At 39.4% G+C, this 21,459-nt stretch overlaps 1 protein-coding gene across 3 annotated transcripts in view; it reads right to left on the bottom strand.

The window, feature by feature from the left end:
• The window catches only part of LOC115786668 (LIM and calponin homology domains-containing protein 1), an 89,875-nt gene that overhangs the window by 36,208 nt on the left and 32,208 nt on the right, over positions 1-21,459 (bottom strand). For all 3 annotated transcript variants that reach the window (XM_030738977.1, XM_030738980.1, XM_030738981.1), the window contains exons 2-5: positions 14,581-14,651; positions 12,427-12,496; positions 4,035-4,141; positions 1,662-1,692 (exon numbers count right to left, since the gene is read on the bottom strand). In XM_030738977.1, coding sequence (XP_030594837.1) covers positions 1,662-1,692; positions 4,035-4,141; positions 12,427-12,496; positions 14,581-14,651 — 279 coding nt within the window. The remainder of the gene's footprint in view (positions 1-1,661; positions 1,693-4,034; positions 4,142-12,426; positions 12,497-14,580; positions 14,652-21,459) is intronic.

Here is a 21,459-nt window from a genome sequence, read left to right as displayed (position 1 = left end):
GCACAAGTGAAGCACCACACGGTAGCTGCTGAGGTTAAGCTTCATTGGCTGCATGCTGTAGCTCCCAGCAGCAGGGTGTGGAAAGCAAGTTCAGTGTCACCACAATAACAAACAGATTTGTGCCAGTTCCCACTGGAACTGGGTCAGCACCAGATGTGTTTCACTTGCTTACTATTGTGCATCCATATTGATCCCAAACTACACAATCACATTCCAAAACCCTGCCAGCATGATTTACACATGCAGCACGAATACCAGCCAAATGGAGAACCATGGAAAAACTGAAACCTGGACACGAGCGCCATGTTAGAGAAGATCAAAGGTAACATTTGTTTAAGAACATGTCAGTGGAGTTTCGACAGGCCTGACAGCTTAATGAAGCACAGTGTCACACTTGCTTTGCCTTGTTTGAGCAGCTGGCTGTCAGCGCACACGTGGACAGACCTGTCGAGGAAGTTTGACTGGGAAACAACAGTCACCACTTTAGTTCATGTGCAAACACACTTAAAGTCACATACTACATGTCACGAACGAAGCCAAAAATGCACCTATGATGCCTACGCCAGTGCATGCAGATGTACATACGGACACAGATTTTTTTTTTATAGCAGTCATCACTATGCACAATCAGGCCTTCTTGTTTACACTTTCACCTGCTAAATAACTGTCTCGTGAGCTCAGAGGATTCAGCAGTATTTAATCCAGGCATGCTCTTTTTTTAAAAAAAATTATAACGTCCCAGCTGCTGTTTGCTAAACACCACCTTTGTCACCACATCAGCAGATTCTTCTCAGTGCAGTTTCTTCACCTCAATATTTGATGTGTTGCAGAGACAGCTGCTGTCAAATCCCAGTCCTTAGTCCTGAATCTACAGAGCAGATCCACAGTGTTGCAGCATATCCCAGCAGAAGGTCCTTCCAAAAGTGCTGGCTGCTGGGAGTATGCTAGCCATTTGCCACTGCTGAAAATGCTGGAGTCCCCGTGTTTAGTCAGCTAAATGAGCTAACAGGCCTGACCACTGCTGCAGCTCAACACATTAACTTGTACAGTGCACAGCAGCATCACAGAGAGAGGAGGGGAGGACAGAGAGCGAGAAAGAGAGAGAGTAGAACTGCTTTGACTGCAGAGTAGGCAGGGCCAGCATTATGTGTTCTACTTCTTAAAGCAGCATCATTAGAAAAGGAAAGGAAGATGCTGATTTGAGCAGACGGAGACAACACAGGGACTCTAAGAATAAATAATTAAAAGACTTTCAGTATAGCAAGAACAAAGATATGATAATAAAACATAACCTACTGAATGTAATGCTATAAAGGATAAAACAGACAGAATAGAAAGTAACAGAATAGAAAGATAACAGATAATTCAAATATATCAATTATTATTGATATAGCATCAGTTCACAAACAGTTGTCTCAAGGCACTTTTATATAAAGTTAAAGACCCACAATAACAGAGAAAGAACCCCAATGACCCAGCAACCCCCTAAGAACACGATGGTGGGGAAGAAGAAATACCTTATAACAGGAAGAGATAACAGCAGTGGAAATCAAAGATAGTGAAAGCAAAAAGAGAAACACTGGGCCAGAAAAACTGCCCTTCCAAACATATATTTAGCACACAAACAAATTATCCCACTGTAATCCAGCACCATCACTTACATTCTTGAGCTTTCGACTGCAGTCACTTCCCCTGGAGAAAGAGAGAGACACACACGGAGCAGTGAGACTTCTGGTGCTATTCAGTGAAATGTCTTACATAAAGATAACAGCAGACAAGACTTTCCATCTCCCACATATCTATAGGAAACCTGAAAACTCTGTGAAATGGAGGAATCTGCAGTGAATATAGCCCACGCAGGGAAAACTAATATTTCTGGTAAAACTTTTTATTAATAGTCTTAGCAGTTGAATGACTGCTGAAATAAAAAGTAAAGGAGCATTCCTAGATGTGTCATTTTAGTTATCATTCACAAAGAGAAATTCTTTTTAGCAGATAGAAGACACACATGTCACAGTAGAAGCCAAGTGAGCTGACTGCCAACTGATTTCTGGGCGGTGCAGCATCTCTGTGAGAACACCACAGCGGTGACTACTTTGCACCACAGATGTTGCCAACAAGAAACAATGTGGATCTTGCAGACTACCACGTGGAGCTATAAATGGGGAGTGGAATGAAGCAGTTGTAAAACTGACCAACACACACTCATGTTGTAGAAATACAAACTTCTAGGCTGAGAGGTAAAGACAAAGAACGAGAAAACAAAGGCTAAAACACAAACATGTATACAAAGTAGGAAGTGTGAGATCTTGTTTTCTTAACTAGTTTCAATGAAACAAAATCCACAATCTATCTTCCTTAAGCTATGCAAGACCTGTGCAGCCTGAAGAATGGAGAAATATCTATCACAGTGCAGCTGGGCTGCACATAGAATTTGTGTGGCTGATTTGCTTTCATCCATGTTCCCCAAGACTGCTGAGTCAACCTGTTTGTTTGATGTGCAGATGCACACAACGCATTTTTAGATTTGGGTTCCCTCTTTCTGCAGTGGACATAAACATCTTTACGAGGGCTCTCAGAAGCATCATCCCAGCTTTACATGTCCTCATTTTTTATATATATATATATATATACACACATATATATATACACAGACACACACACACACACACACTTAGCCAGGGCCAGGTCGTGGGGACGGCATCCCAAGCAGAGAAACCCAGACCACCCTCTCCCCAGCCACCTCCTCCAGCCTATAAGGGGAGCACTGGGGCGTTCCCAGTGTTCCCAGGCCAGCTGAGAGATATAATCTCTCCAGCGTGTCCCGGTCTGCCCCGGGGCCTCCTCCCAGTAGGACATGCCTGGAACATCTCACCCAAGAGGCGACCCAGGAGGAATTTTAGTCAGATGCCTGAACCACCTTAACTGTAAATGTAGTCAGTTAGTAGTCAGTAGTCCCAAAATTTCTACGGCCTTGGCCCACACTAAGTTTGGCTCAGTGATTGAGCAATCAGCTAGAAATCAGGGAACTATTTTTATGCTTATCTCTGTTTTGATGAGCAAATAAAAACTCATCATGTTTTCTTTCAGCTTATTTTTCTATTTAATTGTATTGCTACTAGATAAATGTGCCATTTAAAGTGGAGCCGAATTACATCAACAAAATTATTACACTTGTAAATTTGTACACATGCCAAAACAAGTGTAAACAAACACAGATGCAAACATGAAGACGAAGGATCGCTCCATCTCCAGAAGCACCTTTCTAAACCCTTCTGTGAATGAAACCTTGGTTATACACAGCCAGCATGAGGACAGTGCATCCCAAACACACCCACACATTCACACAAACACATATAGTATGACAAGCTAGATGCAGTTGGCGTTGTTACCAAGCAACAAAGTAGGAGTCATGGTTCAGTGAGTGATGCACACCCTTGTGTTGTATTTGGACAGAGACCAGTTGTGTCTAACAGATATGCCATTGTTGCTTCACTGGCACAGGCTCACGCAAACGTCCATTGACTCTCATCTACTTATTTGGGTTTCAGTGAACTGCTTGATTGTCGGATGCAGAGAATGACAGACGGGTGACGGACAGAGAGACAAAGAAATGCACAACCAGTGTTCACCATCAGCCCCCAGTCCAGCCAACAGAGGGTTATTAACATTTCTATGTAAAACAGTTCCAGAGCATTTCCAACATAGAATTTTAGGTTAGACTGTTTTGTCAGCTGCTGTTCCTGAGGTCAAGAAAACCTCATGATTAAAGTTATGATCTGACGAAGATGATAAAAATGTAAAACATCTGAGCATCTACAGTCCACAACAGAGAAAACTATTTCCTAGAAAAAACTCTGCACTTGGTAACCAATTCTCTTTTACCATCTTTGTCCTAACATCTGGAAAGCATCACATTAGCATAAGTACATACAATATATAGAGTAACATCTACACTGTTAACTCTGCACACCTCAACTTGTCCAAATGGTCGATATTATCTCTGGAACAAAACTGAAAGAGCCGAGTCTTACTTGGCAGTGGGGCGTGTCGATGTGTCCTGCAGGTCTCCAGGGTCAAACAGCTGGGAGCCCTTCAGTCCTAACTCCTCACAGCCACGCAAAAACACACTAAGGTTGTCCTGTGTAGAACACACACCCACAATTTCATTAGGATAAATACTCAGAAGGAAAAGCTAGAGCAGGTAAGCTCAATTAACATATTGATTCACTTTAAATTATAATGCAGAAAAGATGAAGAGAAGACCTAAAAGTAAGCTCTAAATACTACTATTACTACTACTATTGAGCCAGAAAGGGACACATACATACAACTGTTAAATTATGGTTGCATTAGGCTTGACCCCCTGAAAGTCAAGATTGCAAAGGATCAGTAAAAGATCCCTAATTCAGGTGATTCTTCGTCGATCATTCGTTTACCTACATGACATCATGTTATTAGTCACATTCTTTAGCTCCTTTCAATATAATTTCTAGACAGATATGAAAAAGTTTTAGTGTAACAGCTATCCAAATGTTGCCCATCATATTTGCTGCCTCATAAATAAGGAAAAAAGGGTCCAGCTCATGTAACGTTATAATGGACCCATTTTTTTTTGCCCCTCCCTCATCACTGTGCAGCTGGTCAAAGCTATGAAGGCTACAAAGTAGGCAAGAGTAAAAAACACAGCACCATTTTTTAAGATTTTAGTTAAATGCAAACTCTGCAAAAACTAGTACATCATTCAACAGCAAACCACTTGAGACATGCGAGTCGCAAAGATGAGAAGGATCACTTCGTCGCGTAAACATTTAAATCAAATAGGTTCATTTAAAAAGAAATCAACATGCTGCCAATAAAAGGAATGAATATACAAATCAACGAACTGCTAAATGTGATTCAACAGATATACTTCAAGTCCTTCTGAGTGCATCTACTTCATCTGTTTTCATTGGCATATTAATGTCCCCAATTTTTATACTTTCTTAAAGTTTAAATTGATGAGTCTTCTAAATGGTAGGAACACAGTTCTGAGGAGAGGGAATGTGAACATCCTCTTACATGAACTTTGTCACACAGAAATCTTCAAGGTCTCTGTCACCCAAACAAATTGAAATGACCAGATATGTTTAACATCATGAGCGATTTTACTGATAAGATTATATGTTCTTTCTGCCACAGAAACACACACAAACAAGCAGTCTCTGCATAAAAATCAGGTTACCTGTTCAACAGAAATATGACACCATCAGGTTTTGTGCCCCGCTTTCGTCCATCTCATTTCTCAGATTTTTCCAGGTTTCACTCTTGACAGTTTCCTCTGTTCAAATATTTACTGCTTCTTGTTTATCTGCTTCTTCTTCTCCAATCATTCCTTCTTTCTCTCCTCTACATTTCACTCTTCCCCCACCGTCTTAGGCCTTCTCCCTCTCTCCCCTCTGGTCTCTGACAAACTCTTTGTTGGAGGCAACCTGAGCCAGGCTCTCCTCTCCAGTTCCCAGGTTCTCCCTCTCTCTTTGTTTCTGTGTCGCTCAGTCTTTCAGAGGTCCACAACCTAAACCCTTTTCTCTCTTTCTCTCTCAGGGTGTCACCATTTCCTCTCCACCCCAATTGTCCCAAACACACTCACTCTCTCCCTCTCACATGCCAAACACAAACACTGTGCTTGTATGCATCCAGTAGCACAAATCGCTGCTTTAAATAAACGTTTCGAGTCCTCAGACACAGGGAGCGTTATTTATACGTACACACTACCAGGTGTAAGAACACATGCACGGCTTACAATCACATAAACATGCACACTTGCAAGCACTTGTTCTCACGATCCTTTTCCAGCTCTAGCAAACCACCCCCTCCAAACCCACCCTGCAGCTTCCTGTGTTTTTGGGACAGTGCCATCTCCGCTCTCCTGGTGAGGCAACCCCACCCACAGACACACACACTTACACAAGGATATCTCTCTGAGAGGATCCAGCAAGGTCTTCTTGAGAACCTTTACTTCTGAAAGGGCACACCTCCTGCCGCATTAAGTGGGTTGCACACACAGCTGATCAAGATCATATTAAACTTCAAAACAAAGGGTTTTCACATCATCTGCATCTGATTAATACCAGTATTTGTTTTTCAGATACCAGAAGTGAGTTAACACTTGGAACAAGGGCCCCTATTTAGGTGGGGTCAGTGACTACCAAAATTTTTGTCCAAGTATCCAAGTGAACAGATCCAAATATGACCCAAATACTCCTTAAAAGTGGTTCTGCAAACTGAAACATACTTTAAGAGTGTGATAAGCAAACAAAGATAGTATTACATTATTAATGAAATACAGCAAAGGCAACATCTCTGCTTTAAAGTACATCTATGAGCAGACAGAATGAATGTACTTGGAGCTGCTGGCTAACATCTATGGATGGAGAAAGTTGAATATAGACTGAACACAATATAGATCTTTAAAAAATAGACAGTCTCCTCAGAAATACTCAATTTCTTCTCTGAAACCAAGACACATACACAGGTATGATGAATAACCACAATGGCAACAATTAGCAATAACGAACCATATAATAACAATATGATAACATTTACTAGCTTTAAAAGAACAACCTGAGCTTGGGATGTTCTGCTGTCAGTACGGTGCAGATTTATTATCTCTGAGGGAAACTGCATGTGAAACATGCAAATTAAAAAAAAGCCTTGAGAAGTTACAGCCTGGTGCTATGAGGGATCTGATAGAGTGAAATAGCAACTTCAGCTTATTTACAGCTTAGCAGTTCCATCCCACATTTTTCTCTGTTTGGCTGCCATTTCAGGCAGTCTGGAACCATAAACAGTGATTAGCGATTTAACCAGCTCACATGATAGCTAAAAGGGTAATTTGGCAGATTATTAGAAAGAGTATGTGTGTTTTTAAGGAAGGGAACATAACTTTGTGCTGATTTGCAGGTCACTGCTGCAGGAAACTGGGTGTCTACTGCAAAGAAATGACTGACAGCTGAATGTGCTTGTAGAGGGATTCGAGGTAGGAGGCAGACTCAGAAATAAAGCCCCTGCCCACTCTGACCACTCAAAATACCAGCATTGTGGTAAAATTAGCATGAATTATAATGTGATGTAAATTATTTTCACAAACATCTGAACATATGTTCTTTAGTGAGAAAATCAGTGACAGCCACATATTCTGAAATGTGAAGGTCAAATTAGCTTTATACGTTTGGATTCCTTTGAATTTAACCTTCTCTGGAATAATAATTTGATTAATACCTAATTAGACCAAAAACCTTCTCAGTGAAGTGGATCAGAGTTCATGTGCTGATATTGGAGAGGGTGCACAGGAAAGCTGGTAGGAAGACTTGCTCTCAAATGCTGTTGTCCCTGCCAAAAATAATGCCGCAAAAGACTTTAGAAGCCACCTGTACTCCAGATAGCCTCAAATATCCTGATATACAAGTTTTGGTCAATCATATGTACGGATATCCTGATGACAACTGATTAATATATTTTATATTATTAAATCTTCCTTCAAAATGAAAAAAAAAAAATTTTGAGCTGATAGTATGCACTTTCAGCTGTTTGACTTCAGGTAAATGTCATGTCTAAAAACAAAAAAAAAAAACAAAACACCTTTTCAAGCATATGAATTACTACTATTCATCTTGCAGGGAGAGCTCCACTGCGTGTCTCTTTACACACTATAAAACACACCCATACCTGTCGACCCAGAGATGCCACAATCAACCTGTTCAGTGGACCACTGAGCTATACAGCATGACCTGCCAAAGCACCGAGGTAGCTGCTGTGATTACAAAACAGTCTAAACTCCACAGAGACTTGTTTTCACATTAGCCCCCAAACAGGAAGAGGAAGGGGGAGTAGGCTGTGTTTTATCACGATGGGCCAGATAACAGCAGACCCCTTGTTTATGTATTTCTCACCTCTCTAATCAAAGCCAAGAGGAAGAAAAATCACTGCAAAGCCACAGGAACTTAAGAGACAGAATTATGAAACTTTGTAAGTATAAAGGGTTACATTGTTTGGAACAAATATATATTATATATATTATCCTCCAGCTAATAGTGTAAACATGTATTCAGTGGATGACTCACTGTCCCTTTGAGCCAATTAGTAGTGGTTGTGTGATGTTTTTTGACCTTTAAGTGCCCACACCAAGGGCTAATTAGATTTCTTTCTGTTTATAATGTTGGCACATTCATATGAATGGGTTAGCATGCCCAAACCTTTGACTGGTACTATATATCAGTGGTCATAATGTTGTACTTGATCAGTGTACAGCTCTTTATTCCACCTTACATTCACACCTACAGCCAATTTGGAATCACCAGTTAATCTAACAAGCATGTCTTTGTATTGTGGGAAGAAGCCAGAGGAAACCCATGGAGGCAAAGGAAAAGCATGCAAACTCTTCAAAGAGAAAAGCCTCAGCCAATGAGAAGATTTGAATCCAGAACCCAAACTCAACAGTTGTAACTATGGCACCACCATGCTGCCTGCGATACACTGTGTGGACAAAAGCACTGGGCCACGCCTCTTAATCTTTGAATTCAGGTGTTTGCAGTCCCGTTGCCACATGTGCATAAAATCAAGCATCCAGCTATGAAGTCTGAATCTGAATCTGAGTCTGAGTGTGGTACTGTGAGAAATTCCTTCCCTCCTAGATATTCTACGATGAACTATAAGTGGTGTTACTGCAAAGTGGAAGTAATTCAGTCATGAAGACATGTGTAATATCTGGTTGGCCTATCATTAAATTACAATATTTTTCTTTGATGAAAGATATAAAAAGATATGAGATGAAAAGTAGTGCAACTACTGAAAACCTATAGTTTTTAACCAGATCCTGTTGCTTTGATGCTCAGTAGAAAAGCAGCTTTGGACACTGAGAGGAAATAAGGTTTCTCAGCTGAAATAAAGCAACACTGGTGCAGCTACGGAGGTTTGAAAAGTCAATCACCTGTTACCTCATGGTGGAAAACATATATTGAAGAATGTGTAATTATCCAACGCTCTTTAAAAGTCAGAACACTCAGTGGCAGCTATTAGTGACACCATGAGATAAGAAGAGCCTGCCATCCTAACCACGACCTCAGTGTCTCCTCTGTCATGTTGTGATCTAAATAATCACTTTTTTTTTTTTTTGCTGAACTACCAGAAATTCAGTTCTAACCTGCTATCATAAACAATCATCACAATTTAAGGAACAAGGTTTAGGATTAATAAAAGTGAAAGTAAATGTTATATTTGAATCCATTCTGCCAGAGTAGTTTTCTTTGTTTAAGCACACCGATGTGGACTACAGTTAATATAACTGATAATGCTTTCACAATGACAAAAAATAAGCATCAGCTGTTTTCCTGTTAACGCGAGATTAGGCTGAAAAAAAAAATTGCATTTTTAGAGCAATAAATCTCAGCATGGATAATTCTTTTGTACTGAAGTTAGTGAGGCATCGAGCCAACTTGTGCTTCCCTAATACTGATTCCATTATCTCATTAGGGGTAGTGAAAAGTGCATTGACGCAGTTTGAGTATATTTTAAAATCTTCATTGCATGGAGCACATTTGACTAATTCTTGAGTCCAGTGATGTGTCAAAATAAGAGCATTTTCAGTATAACTCCAATAAAAGCCACTTAATAATGGCAATATTACTGAAGAATGAATTGTTTTCATCTTAATCTTCACTTTTTTTTAACTTTCACAAATTGGTGCTTCATGTTTCCAAAAAAAAAAAAAAAAAAAAATGTAATAAAATTATTTTAAATTAAACTTGCTGAAAAGCGAATCATGAGGGAAAGAGATCTACTTTCACTATGACTATGTTTACATGTGAGTGCTGGCCCTGAAAGGCCACTTCATCCAGATTAAGGTCTAAGGTCATTATGAAAGGACTCTACAGTACTGCACTGTACTGTACTCAGCTGGAATGTATCAGTGTCCGGATAAACTTCAATTCACAGACTCTCATTCAAAGCAAGACGCAGACTTGAGATTCTTCAGTAAAACCACAGACAACAATGTGCAACTTTCATTTGAGGTTTTGGGAGCAGGAAGCGGTTTCTATCATCTTCACTGAAAAATACTTTTGGTTTTGGTGCATCTAACCAATAATAACGTAGAAACAGTAAATGATTTTGGAACATAAAAAATCCTCATGCAGATTTTTCATGCACGTGTTGTGATTCAGTATATTTCACAGACACGGACTCTAAAGATGATCTGGCTCACTGCAGAACTGTATAATAAGTAAGCTGTTAAGGGCTCAGTGTCACACACGACTGCTGATGGACACCTTGGCTGTGGGGGGTGAAACAGATCTTTTAGCCACAGTTCTGTGTAATCCAATCCTGATTACACACATTGTAGCTTAATGCTAAACCTGCCAAAACCACTGTATATGAATATCACAAATATCTTCAGTGTATGGCAACAGTATCTATAATTCAACAGTACACTTACACAGATTTTTATTTTCTAAAAGTTCATAGCAAATAGAAAGTTTTCAAATAAATTTTTAGCCTGCTAAATCAGAATTATGTAGCATTTGTTGTGCACCTGTAGCAGTGACCTTTGTGGCTACAAGTAGTATTTGCAAGATTCTGGTGCTTTTAAGTCTACTGGGCTACAAACTTGAGTGAAGGGTGGTGGAACTCCAGCTGTGCAGGAACAAACACAAAATTCCCATCTCAATAGAAGCCTGAAATTTGACTGTCCACATTCATCTTCTATGTCAATGTTTACTTTGCATCATTCATGCCACTAAATTTAGGATACTGTTTCCCAAAAGTCCCAAAAAGCAATGAAAGAAACATTTAATGCCCATATCCTACTGCCACTTCAGCACGGTTTGCAATATATATGATCAGATGTTATCCCCTTTTCTCTTTTGAAATGTCTAAGTAGAGACTAAACCTCTATCTAACTGGGCCACCTTGAGGTGTCAAATACTTAAACTGAGAAAATGTACAATTCTGAATTTTATGTAGCAACACAGCTCAAAAAAAAAAAAAAAAGTTGGGACAGGGCCGTGTTTACCACTGTGTAGCAGCCTCTCATTTTAACAAGAGTCTAGAAATGTCTGGAAACTGAGAAAACCAGCTGCTGGACTTTTGGGAAAGGAACGCTGTCCCGTTCTTGTTGGATATAGGATTCTAGCTGCTCAACAGTCCTGGGTCTTCTTTGTCATATTTGTTTGTATCATGATGGAAGAAATACAGTATTCTCAGTTGGTGAAAGGTCATGACTGCAGGCAGGCCAGTTCAGCACCCAGACTCTTCTACTGTGAAGCTATACTCTTTTTATAGATACAGTATGCGGTTTAGCATTGTCTTGCTGAAATATGTCTTTGCTGGGGGAAAAAAAACAAAAAATCATCTGGATGGGAGCATATGTTGCTCTAAAACCTGTATATACCTTTCTACATTGATGTTGCCTTTCCTAATGTGCAAGCTGCCTGTTCCATAGATGCTAATTAACCCCCACTTTTTTATGACAGAATCATGCCTGTTTTTAATGCAGTGTAACCCGAGGGCACGAAGATCACATGCATCTAATATTTATTTCCGACCTTGTCCCTTGTCCACCTAAAAACCATCATATGCACTCAGTAACTTTTGAAAGGAATACTTAACAATGCATTTTTCCTGGGAGATTATATCAGCTCAATTCAACCAAATTCCACGGTGACACAACAGGAGTGGAATGGGGGTGTAATGAAAGAAATGCCATTTGCCCTGTTACAAGTCAGTGCATCATCAAATGACTTACAAGCTGCTATTTTTCAGAAAATTAGTTACACATCTTTGCTTTAATCAGTAAAGTGGGTGGCACAGTGTGCACTGTAGCCTACCCTAGCTTCCTCCCACAGTTCAAAGACATGTAAGTTAGGCTGATGATTCTAAAACAGCTGAGGATAAAAGGCACATAAATTTCTTTATTGTTAAATGTGGCCTGTAGACTAAAGCCCACACTTTGAGTGGTCAGTAAGACTAAAAACCACTATATAAAACGCCAGTAAATAAAGTGCAGTTTCATGACTACATATTCCAAATAGTTTTGCCAAAAAAAAAGACAAACCCCAGAAATGGTGAGGACACATGGGAATATAATTTATATAGCCATGTGTCTACGATACCATTATACTACAGTGACATGTAATGAATAAAGTTCTGCATTTTGTTCAAGGGAAATGACAGCTTACAGCAAGTTTTGACATTAGGCAGCTTTGAATCACAGAATCCCTGGAGACTTACACAGGCTGACAGGAAAGAGACACAGACATAAAGCAGCGTGACAATGAAAGAAAAAAAGAGCAAGCAATAGAATGGTTAAAAGATTCAAGAGGATCATCTTATTGTCTTCAGTTTTGGTTAAAATGCTGTAAATATGAATGTAAATGAGGACAAACTACTTACCAGGCCAGCTATGGGTGTTGGAAGTCTGTTGATTTTCTTCACCAGCCCTGGTTTAATTGAGCTGAGCAACCTGACACAGACACAAAAAAGAGAAAAGTCTTGGCTTTAAAACTTCTAATGACAAGCTGACTTCAACATTTCAAAGCATTCAAAGTTGAAACCCCACTAGAGCCGAGTGAAATAACCGCACACAAAATACATGAATAGTTTTAAACTGTGGGTGTCTCTTCAGAGAACCTAAAGGGATACAGAAACATTTTTGAAGGTCCCATGTGGCATCTGGAAGGTTTATAACGACACATCCTAAATCACAGCGGAGAATCAGTTCTGCTCCTTTTACCCACTGGCTTCTGTTAACTAGTTACAGTAAATGTTACATCACAAGGATGCACACATGAAGAGGGTTATCTTGTGGTGTCATAGCTCATCAGACCCACGCAGATCCAAACACTTTTTTGGGGGGGGCACTGTACAGTATATTGCATTCCCCAAACTCTGCCCGCTTATTAACCATGAACAAGCAGCTTTGGCATTCCCGCCTCTTCTTCTCATCCTCTCTGTCTCCAGTTTCATCTATTGTGCATGTTTTCATCAGAGGAAGCACTGTAATGATTCTGCCCTGTAAAGGAAAAAACCCGCCCTTGGATACAAAGGTATTAGATATCAGCAGTCTTGTGATGTTCATGGTTTTTCAGCAGGTATTTTCAGATGAAAGGCTGTAATTTACCTTTTTAGTAATCTCTTGTTCCCTTAGCATGCTTCATGTACTCCTACTTAAGTTAGAGATTTCCTGCTGCACTGTATATTTCCAAGAATAATTTCCAATAACCCCAGGAGAAGGCTGTTCTCAGTCCTACATGCCAGTATATTAAGGTGTGTAGGTGGGGAGAATGAGTAATGGCATCAGTGAAGACAATATTTTTACTCTTAAAATTGCCTGGAATGTAAATGTTTGTCTGCCTTTTAAAAATATGACTCTGTTCATAAAAATGTTTTGGGGAAAATGACTTTCAAATCCCACTGTGGCTTTAATGGAATTAATTCAAACTCCAAGCTTGACCTGCTGGAAAAGGTAGCCCACTTGTGTCCACTGAAGATTTTACTATTTCAGCCATTAACACAGTTGAATTGTGAGAATGCTGTCCAATATCGTAAAAACAAAGGCACAGTCAGAACAAACCTAGACACATAAACACATCATCTTATGAGTGTGTACAGGGACATTTCCTGATGCTGCATTATCAGGAAAAAGACAGAGGTTAGAGGTTAGAGGGTATTTAAACTGTGGAATTAGTGCGACTCAATCTGCTCTCTTCTCTGTATGAATTACATGTAAGTGCATTACTTGACTAAGTGCTTGTGCAGGATGCCATATGAACCGATAACCTAAAGACTAACAATTTGGATCACTACTCTTGCCAGTGAAGTCTACAAATGTACTGTTTAAATGTCGCCAAGTCACCTTTAACGATTTACCCATAAGGCACACTGCTAAATTGGCTCTGATATATAAAGAACACACAAACTTTGGGTTTGTGCAACACTGGCTGCAACAGGAACGTGATGGCACAAGTGCATGTGAATATTTTCAGTCTCAGTTCGTGAGTGGACAGACGAGTTCAAGCATCAAACCAAACGTCAGCTGAACCGGACGTCAGTCTTTCTGATCACTGGGCCACACTTGAAAGCACTTGAAACAAAAACCTGCTTGACTGCGAACGTCCTTCCTATTCATTTTAAATATGTGTGGTTATTTTAGGTTCACACTGTAATCCCTTTTCCTCTTCTAACTTCACATAACCAACCAGACTATTATGATGCTCAAACAAATACGGTACCACTAAACAGTATAATGTCAGCTCCTCAAACAACATACTAACAGAGTCAAAAGTTAAGAATCTGGAAGACTAGTTTACAGTGGCTCTCAATACACGTACATGCAGCTCTAAAAAAATGTACAGGAAGACCAAATAGCATGCACAATTATATTACAACAACATTATGATGAATTAGTAAGATTACAATAATTGTTGAAAACAATTTGCGGTAAGAGCATGAGAACAATAAATGCACAAGCAAGAGATGGTGGAAAATTCTATACTAGACATTACATGATTTAAAAAAAAAAAAGATATAAATGCAGTCAGAACTTACTCGCACAACAGTATCCCATTCTCCAAACCTCCTCTGAAATCCTTGTCACCGAAACATCTTCCTGTCACAGCCTGCAGACGGGAACAAAAGAACTGAGTTAGCAAATTACAGCAGAGGGCTATAAACCAAAAATTCAGTTTTGTTTAGTGGCATCCACCACTAAAAACATTTATCAGCAAACCTTTGCATTGCATATAGAGGTGCACAAACGCTTCTCTGCCGTATATCAAGTCCCTCTCAAGTCAACAACACTAAACGCTAACAAGCTTGACATAAGCTGCAATCATCCCAGCCAAGTGGCTCTGGCAAGCTAATGTGGTGGGACAGGGGATTTATTGGATAATAGTTGGTCAGACCTTCTGAGGAAAATACACTGCCAGTGTGCGTGTGCACGACTACTGTACATCGTAAAACATGCCTTTCCTTGGACAAATATTACATCACACATGTATGGCTCTCAGTTGTTCAGACATTTTGTTTCAATTACTGTGATGTGTGTGATGAATGTGCCTTATTGCAAGACATTGGATATGTCATGAATACATCAGAAATCCCAAACGAACACATACAAATATGTTAAGTGCAACACTAGTGGTGAAATAGAAACTCCTACTTCCAAAAATCTGCTGCTGCAAGACATTTAGGACCAAGCCTACTTAAAACCCATTTATTCTCACAAACACTGGCGGACAGTTCGTCGTAAAATGAGGGGACCTCTTTGACTGCTCGTTTGAAAGCCAAAACAATTACAAGATTAAATTTCCTGTGAGTTCTTTCACATTTATTTGCACAGCTGTGGGGGGGAAAAAAAAAAGTGTGGAGATGTAGAGTATCTGGCCTGGCTGTATGTTTCTGTCAGCTTCTTGGCTAGTTTAAGATTCTGGACCTCTTACAAAAGAACTGGACTGCTGTGTGTCAATGAGTGGGCCAACAGTAGGCCTCATTTCTGCGAGAGGCGTCATGTTTGGTGCTCAGGAGAGGCAGATAAAGAGATAAGCAGTGAAAGGAAAGCGGCAGAGAATTTTTCACTGTGCTGACATTTAGCTATTCACTGCCACTATTCCATACCACTATTCCATTCCATTATTATATTTTTACTTATATTTATAATAACTGCGGCTGCTGTTACACCCAAATTTCCCCTCTGTGGGACAATAAAGGCTGTTTCTTCTTCTTCTTCTTCTTCTTCTTCTTCTACCGCGGCAGCACTTATGAACAGGCCATTGTGTGTCTGGTGTTGACAGCACAAAAGCAATGAGTGAAGCCTGAGTGTGAGGCCTAAAAGTCTGCCTTACAGTGCAAACACATGGTTCACAAACCCACACTGTAATGGGCCTGCTCGGCACAAAGAACCAATATTTGTTGAATTAAACATGAATCAGACAAAAGTATATTCTAAAGCTTTAAGGTTTTTTTTTTTTTTTTTTTAAACATGTCTTCCCACCCGTTGTGCCCAGACACCCACTTTACAGACATACAATGGAGGGGTAGGGGTGGGTAGGTTGCAGGATTAGGAGCCAGGAGACCAAGGTTTGTGCCCCATTTGGACCTTGGACCCCCCCCCTCCCCTCCTCACTGTTTCATGCTGTTTTCACTCACTGGTTAGGATTAAAAACTGCTTGGTTAGGTTTAGGAACGGATCATGGTAATGTGCTCCTTTATAAGGGTAATTCTTCATGCTGAAAGAACAAAGACCAAAAGATACTTGTGTAGGTGAGCCACAGCAAAAACTTAAATGAATCTGCAAGCACCCAATACAGATCCAATTAATTATAACCTGCACAATGGTACAACAATTCCAATTTATGATTTTAGAGGCGGTTATGATCAATATAGATTTATTTTTTTGGCTGGATAAATCTTTTTGTTGGGCAATATGCAGACTTTGCATATCTTTGCATATTTTCTTTTTTGTTTTTATTTTGGTTTTTGTGTGAACTGAACCGAATTAAAACTAAGGAATCACACCACCAATGATGGTAATGAGTCCTTGGCTCAAACCTGTATTCCAACCTGTTAAATGCTTATACACCAGAAAAAAAGCTAATTTGGGGACTTACAAATAGATAAACAATTAAAAGGAAAGTGGGAAAGGACGCCCATTAATCAGTGTTCACAGGTTGGACCTCATTATCTTTAAACTCAATGTCATTTGTACATCTGTACAGTTTTGTTACTATTATTAATCTTGTCCAGTTGTGATTTTGTTGCATGGGCAAAATCTGCCCATAAATATATGAACAGACATTATAAAATATGTGTCTCTGAATCTGAAATAACAATACTATCCATATTGTGGCTGGTAACAAGATACAACATGTTATAGAATGAGGTTCTGAGATCCTTCTACCCTGTGCACAGCCAGGCTAAACATTTCCCCCTGTTTCCAATATTTATTATTATATGTTACAAAAAGTACATATATGAGACTGTTTCTAATCTTTACATCTAACTCAGGAATAAAGCAAATAAATCCCCAAATGTTATGTGGTCTAGTCAAGAAGCCAAATATCAATGTACAAAATTTTCTTCATTGACTGCCAGTAGGATTCAGTTTGCTTCAGGCTAAAGTTACTTTGCCAGAAAATTTCCTTGACTCCACCTGCTTAATAAGAGTAAACGTATTCCAAAATCACAACAAATAAATAGTTTATCAAACAAAAGATTCTGTTATGAGCAATTTTATGACTAGAGGATAGCTGAATGATCCCATGTTAGTTACAGACATTTTTATCCTTTGCACAGTTGGGAATGACATTTCCAGATCTTACAATACTTAGTGACATACTGTGGTGTCGTGCATGACAGATTATCCTTCCCAGGAGATTACGGTTACTGAACAGCAATCCCAGGTTTCAGAACATTAAAAATAGCGTTCCCTGGTTTGGCTCAAGACAGAAACATTTCATGGTCAGTGGACGAGACAGACAAAAACAGCATAAGCCATTATTATTTAAAAATAAATAAAAAATTAAATAAAATAAAAACTTTGTTTCTGTCCTGACTCATAATATTCCTACAGGTGGTATTTTATGGTTCCAGCTGAATACACAAACTTTCATAATTTCATTAGAAAAAGAAACAGTGAAAAATGTTTAGAGCCGTAAATAAATTTGAAGCATTTTTGCCAAATCCAATAAATCCAACATTTCATTTTATTGGCCTCTGCTAGGTCAAACCTCCTTGTGGAAACCAGTGTCTCAAAGGGTAAATCAATTAATATTTTGTCCTCTGTGGTTCATGCACATTATCATCAATAACGTATTTGACTTCTGGCTACAGAAAGGTCTGAACTGTAGAAAATGTAAAGGATTTGGTTTGCTCATTATCCTGCGGTTCAGTTTGGCAGTGACTGCAGACAGGCTAAGGATTCATGCACATCTGTGGCTCTAATAAGTGTCATTGTTAGAAGACACTCCTAACTCCTCTCTGCCCAAAGGGAATGCTTAGTTTGGGACTACACACATTTGAGCAACATACAAAATGGAATGGACATATTCTGTTTTTGTGAGAAAAGGTAAAATACTAGCGTGTGATGGTCACACCACTGGTCATACTTAAAAAACAAAACAAAACCCAAAAGCATCTTTATCAAATGGGACTGGCCAGCTGGTAGCGAGAGTTACCTGACTGAGTATAAAAACCTGTTAACCTATAAAGTATACAGTACACAGAAAACTATAAACAATCCTTTAAAGTGGCCAATAAAGACTTAATCAGAAATACTATCAGCATGAGATCAAGTGAAAGGAGCGACATCACTACAAAAATAAAAACCTATTGTCTAATCAAAGAAAAAAAAAATTCAGGTGAGAAAAAATAGAATTTAAAAGGTCTCAATGGAAAGATAAAGCTGAAAAGTGCTGGAAGCATCTGGACATGAATGTGTTTTCTAACTGCCACAGGGTCATACGAGGCTATTCAATTAAAAAGAGGAATGTGTTGCCTTTGTTGTTTTCAGTGGAATGTCGCCCACATTGTTTCACACACAATCGAACGTTGATGATTGGTTTTACTTTCCTTCTTTTCACTTCCTTTTCCTTCAGAAGCCCTTTGGGTGTCCGGACCGAAGTCATTCTCATGGATTCATGTCTAGAGTTCCCATTACTAATATTCTGGCATCAAAAAATAAAGGAAATCCCTGTTGGTTTTGAAATGCATGAATGAGCCTTGCAGAGCCAAACTTTTGCCAAATTCGGCTTCCCTGAGGAAGCAGTAATGTGTGTGAATCTATTTTTTACTTTGATGATTTCTGAAATAGAAAACCCAGTGAAGGTCTAGCATGAAAACTCCCAGGAAGCATCGCTTTCATGTTGTGAGAGATAAAACGTGAAGACTCTGTTCCACAGTTAAATCATATCTGATGGTCGACCACGATTCCAAAATCACTTATTGAAAAAAATATTGCCAAGAAAAATGAAAAACAAGGTACTGCACTTTCAGTCAAAAACAACAGCTAGTTCAAAGAGCCTCCCATCAAACCACTGAGTCTGTGACTATCAGTGTTGGCTCCCTGTCTGAACCAGATTACTGCAATCCTTCCACTGTGACTGCCATCCAGTAAAAACAAAGCCTTTGCAGTAATCTCAGACGCCTTGCTTTGGACAACTACCTGTCCCAAATGAACAAGTAATAACTCAAGCTTTGCAGACAGGCTGGTTTCCTTGACTTGTGAAAGTAAAACCTTACTTACATCAAGACCCTTAGACAAAGTGTGATCGGCCTGTTAAAGAGCTGACGGCTGCTAGCTCAGGGGCTGGTGAACATAAACAGAGACATGTGCTTCCAACCCACAGGCCGCTTTATAGCCACACGCCTGCTTTGTAGTCAAAAGCATTCTGCGTTACAGGATGTTGTCTTAAGTGTGTTGCATAATCCTAATGGAATCCAACACTATGTGTTCAGGTCCAAGAACACATGTAAATAGGTCTTCTGGCCTACAGCCAATAATCTTGTTAATTCAACTAGGCAAGACTGCCTAATCTGTAAATGCTTCTGATTAACAGAACAAAGGCAAGAGTATGTAACCTAGCCATTCACTAAAAAGTGAAGGAGGAATAGAAACAGTAACACTGCTGCATAACTTGTGAAGTCCACTGTCTTCTCAAATCAAGCAACAGAACAATAAAACCACTCAACGTGCTCAATACTGCAGGATCTAATTCAACAGTTTTGAGACAAGACAAAACACTACCCTGGCACAGAAACAGAATGCAACCGGCCAAGTTTTTAGCACCATAAAAAGATGAAATTTTGCCTTTGGATTTTTTTGAAATTAAAGGATTTGATGAGAAAAAAAAAAAAATTTGTCTAAAGACAAAAAAGTACTGAAATTGGTAACACCTGATTGTTCATATGAGGGGCCCCTCTGGCTGGGGGTCCTCTCAACTTATGGAGCTTCAACAAGTTCAGCCAAAGGTCAGGACTGGTATCTACCTACAATCAATCATCCAGACCTTTTCACAAGCTGCCACCACTGCCACCACCACGGGGATCCTTTATTGAGACTACAGACTCTTTGCTCTGTGCTCAGTGTGCTGGCATTTGTATAGCCTGGGACAGCTAACAGGGACTGGGAAGCTGGAGGGGTTGACCTGAGCAAGCTGGCTTAATTTCTCAATAAGCAGTTTTATTTGTACTTCACAAGAGATAGCTCAGCATTTGTTTTTGTATATTTTTGTCCAATGGAGCACCATATCTGAGTTTTTTTTAAATGTTATAACTTCACAAATAACATGTAATGTTTTACATCTGAATGTTAAACATTAACCTTTGTGATTTATGGTTTTTAAAACATAAAAAAACATATATTTAGCAATGAAGCAACAGTTAGCTGATAGCTGGTACATCTGTTACTGCACACAAAATACTTTTTTTTTTTTTTTACACAAGAGATGGAAACTATATAAAGTAATATGCAATTATATTTCAATGAATGTCGTATCAAACATGAGCTTCAGAATATTACAAGAAAATATATGGTGCATATCATTAGGGACTCACTATAAACTATATCATTTTGCAATGTCAGTTAAGAATGAGCTCCAAATGCTATAATAAACTTTAATTTCCAGTGAGCAGACTCAGGTACTTGGAGGCCAATGTGAACGGGGAAAACAGAATAGCTTGTGTATCTTTTAGCTCCATGCCTAATTTTAGCATGCATCATGAGGTTTCCATGAGTTGGCAGAGGTTTTATAGGATTTGGGATAACACTGGATCATGCCTCTAAAGTCCACATGGCAGTTCCCCACTAAATCACAACAATCAGCAGCACATCCAGCAATTCCCCCATGTCAGACTGATCTGGAGACAGTAACATCAACAAATTCAGTACACAGCAGCAAGAGCCAGAGGGATGATCAAACAAGCGTGTTCACACAGTCTAGTGCCAAATGCAAGGGACTGGCAGTAGTTTATCAACTGACACAAACACAGAGATTCATGGACCCTTATTGGACAACACATCAAAAAGCATTCGCTTGCCCAGGCTTCTACAAAGCCATCAGCACATGCATTTGATGTCAGCATGTGTTTACAGGATGCAGACACCCAAGTTTTTTTTTTCTTTTTTCTTTTTGGCAGGAGTTAAGACAAACGGCTTTGAGGAAGCGGCTAAAGTTTTTAAGTCAATTGAGCTGAGCTGGAACCATAGCAGAGTCGCTGCCCAGGCTGGAGACAATGAACAAAAGAGTGTTATGAAACAGGGATTAAGCAGGTAATGACAGTTAATATAAAATCATTGGCGTGGTATTATAGGAAATAGTGGAATCAGCCCTGGACCGCAACAGTCCAATCATAGAGCAGGGCCGCAGCGTCTGATGGGAATATTTTTAGCTTGATTTGATTACAGCCGACTCTTTAAGGCTCAATCTGTCT

This window comes from Archocentrus centrarchus, chromosome 10, assembly GCF_007364275.1.
Source record: "Archocentrus centrarchus isolate MPI-CPG fArcCen1 chromosome 10, fArcCen1, whole genome shotgun sequence".
Classification (NCBI taxonomy): domain Eukaryota; kingdom Metazoa; phylum Chordata; class Actinopteri; order Cichliformes; family Cichlidae; genus Archocentrus; species Archocentrus centrarchus.
The sequence above is the reverse complement of the archived record's forward strand: the minus strand, read 5'-3'. Positions and strand labels throughout refer to the sequence as shown.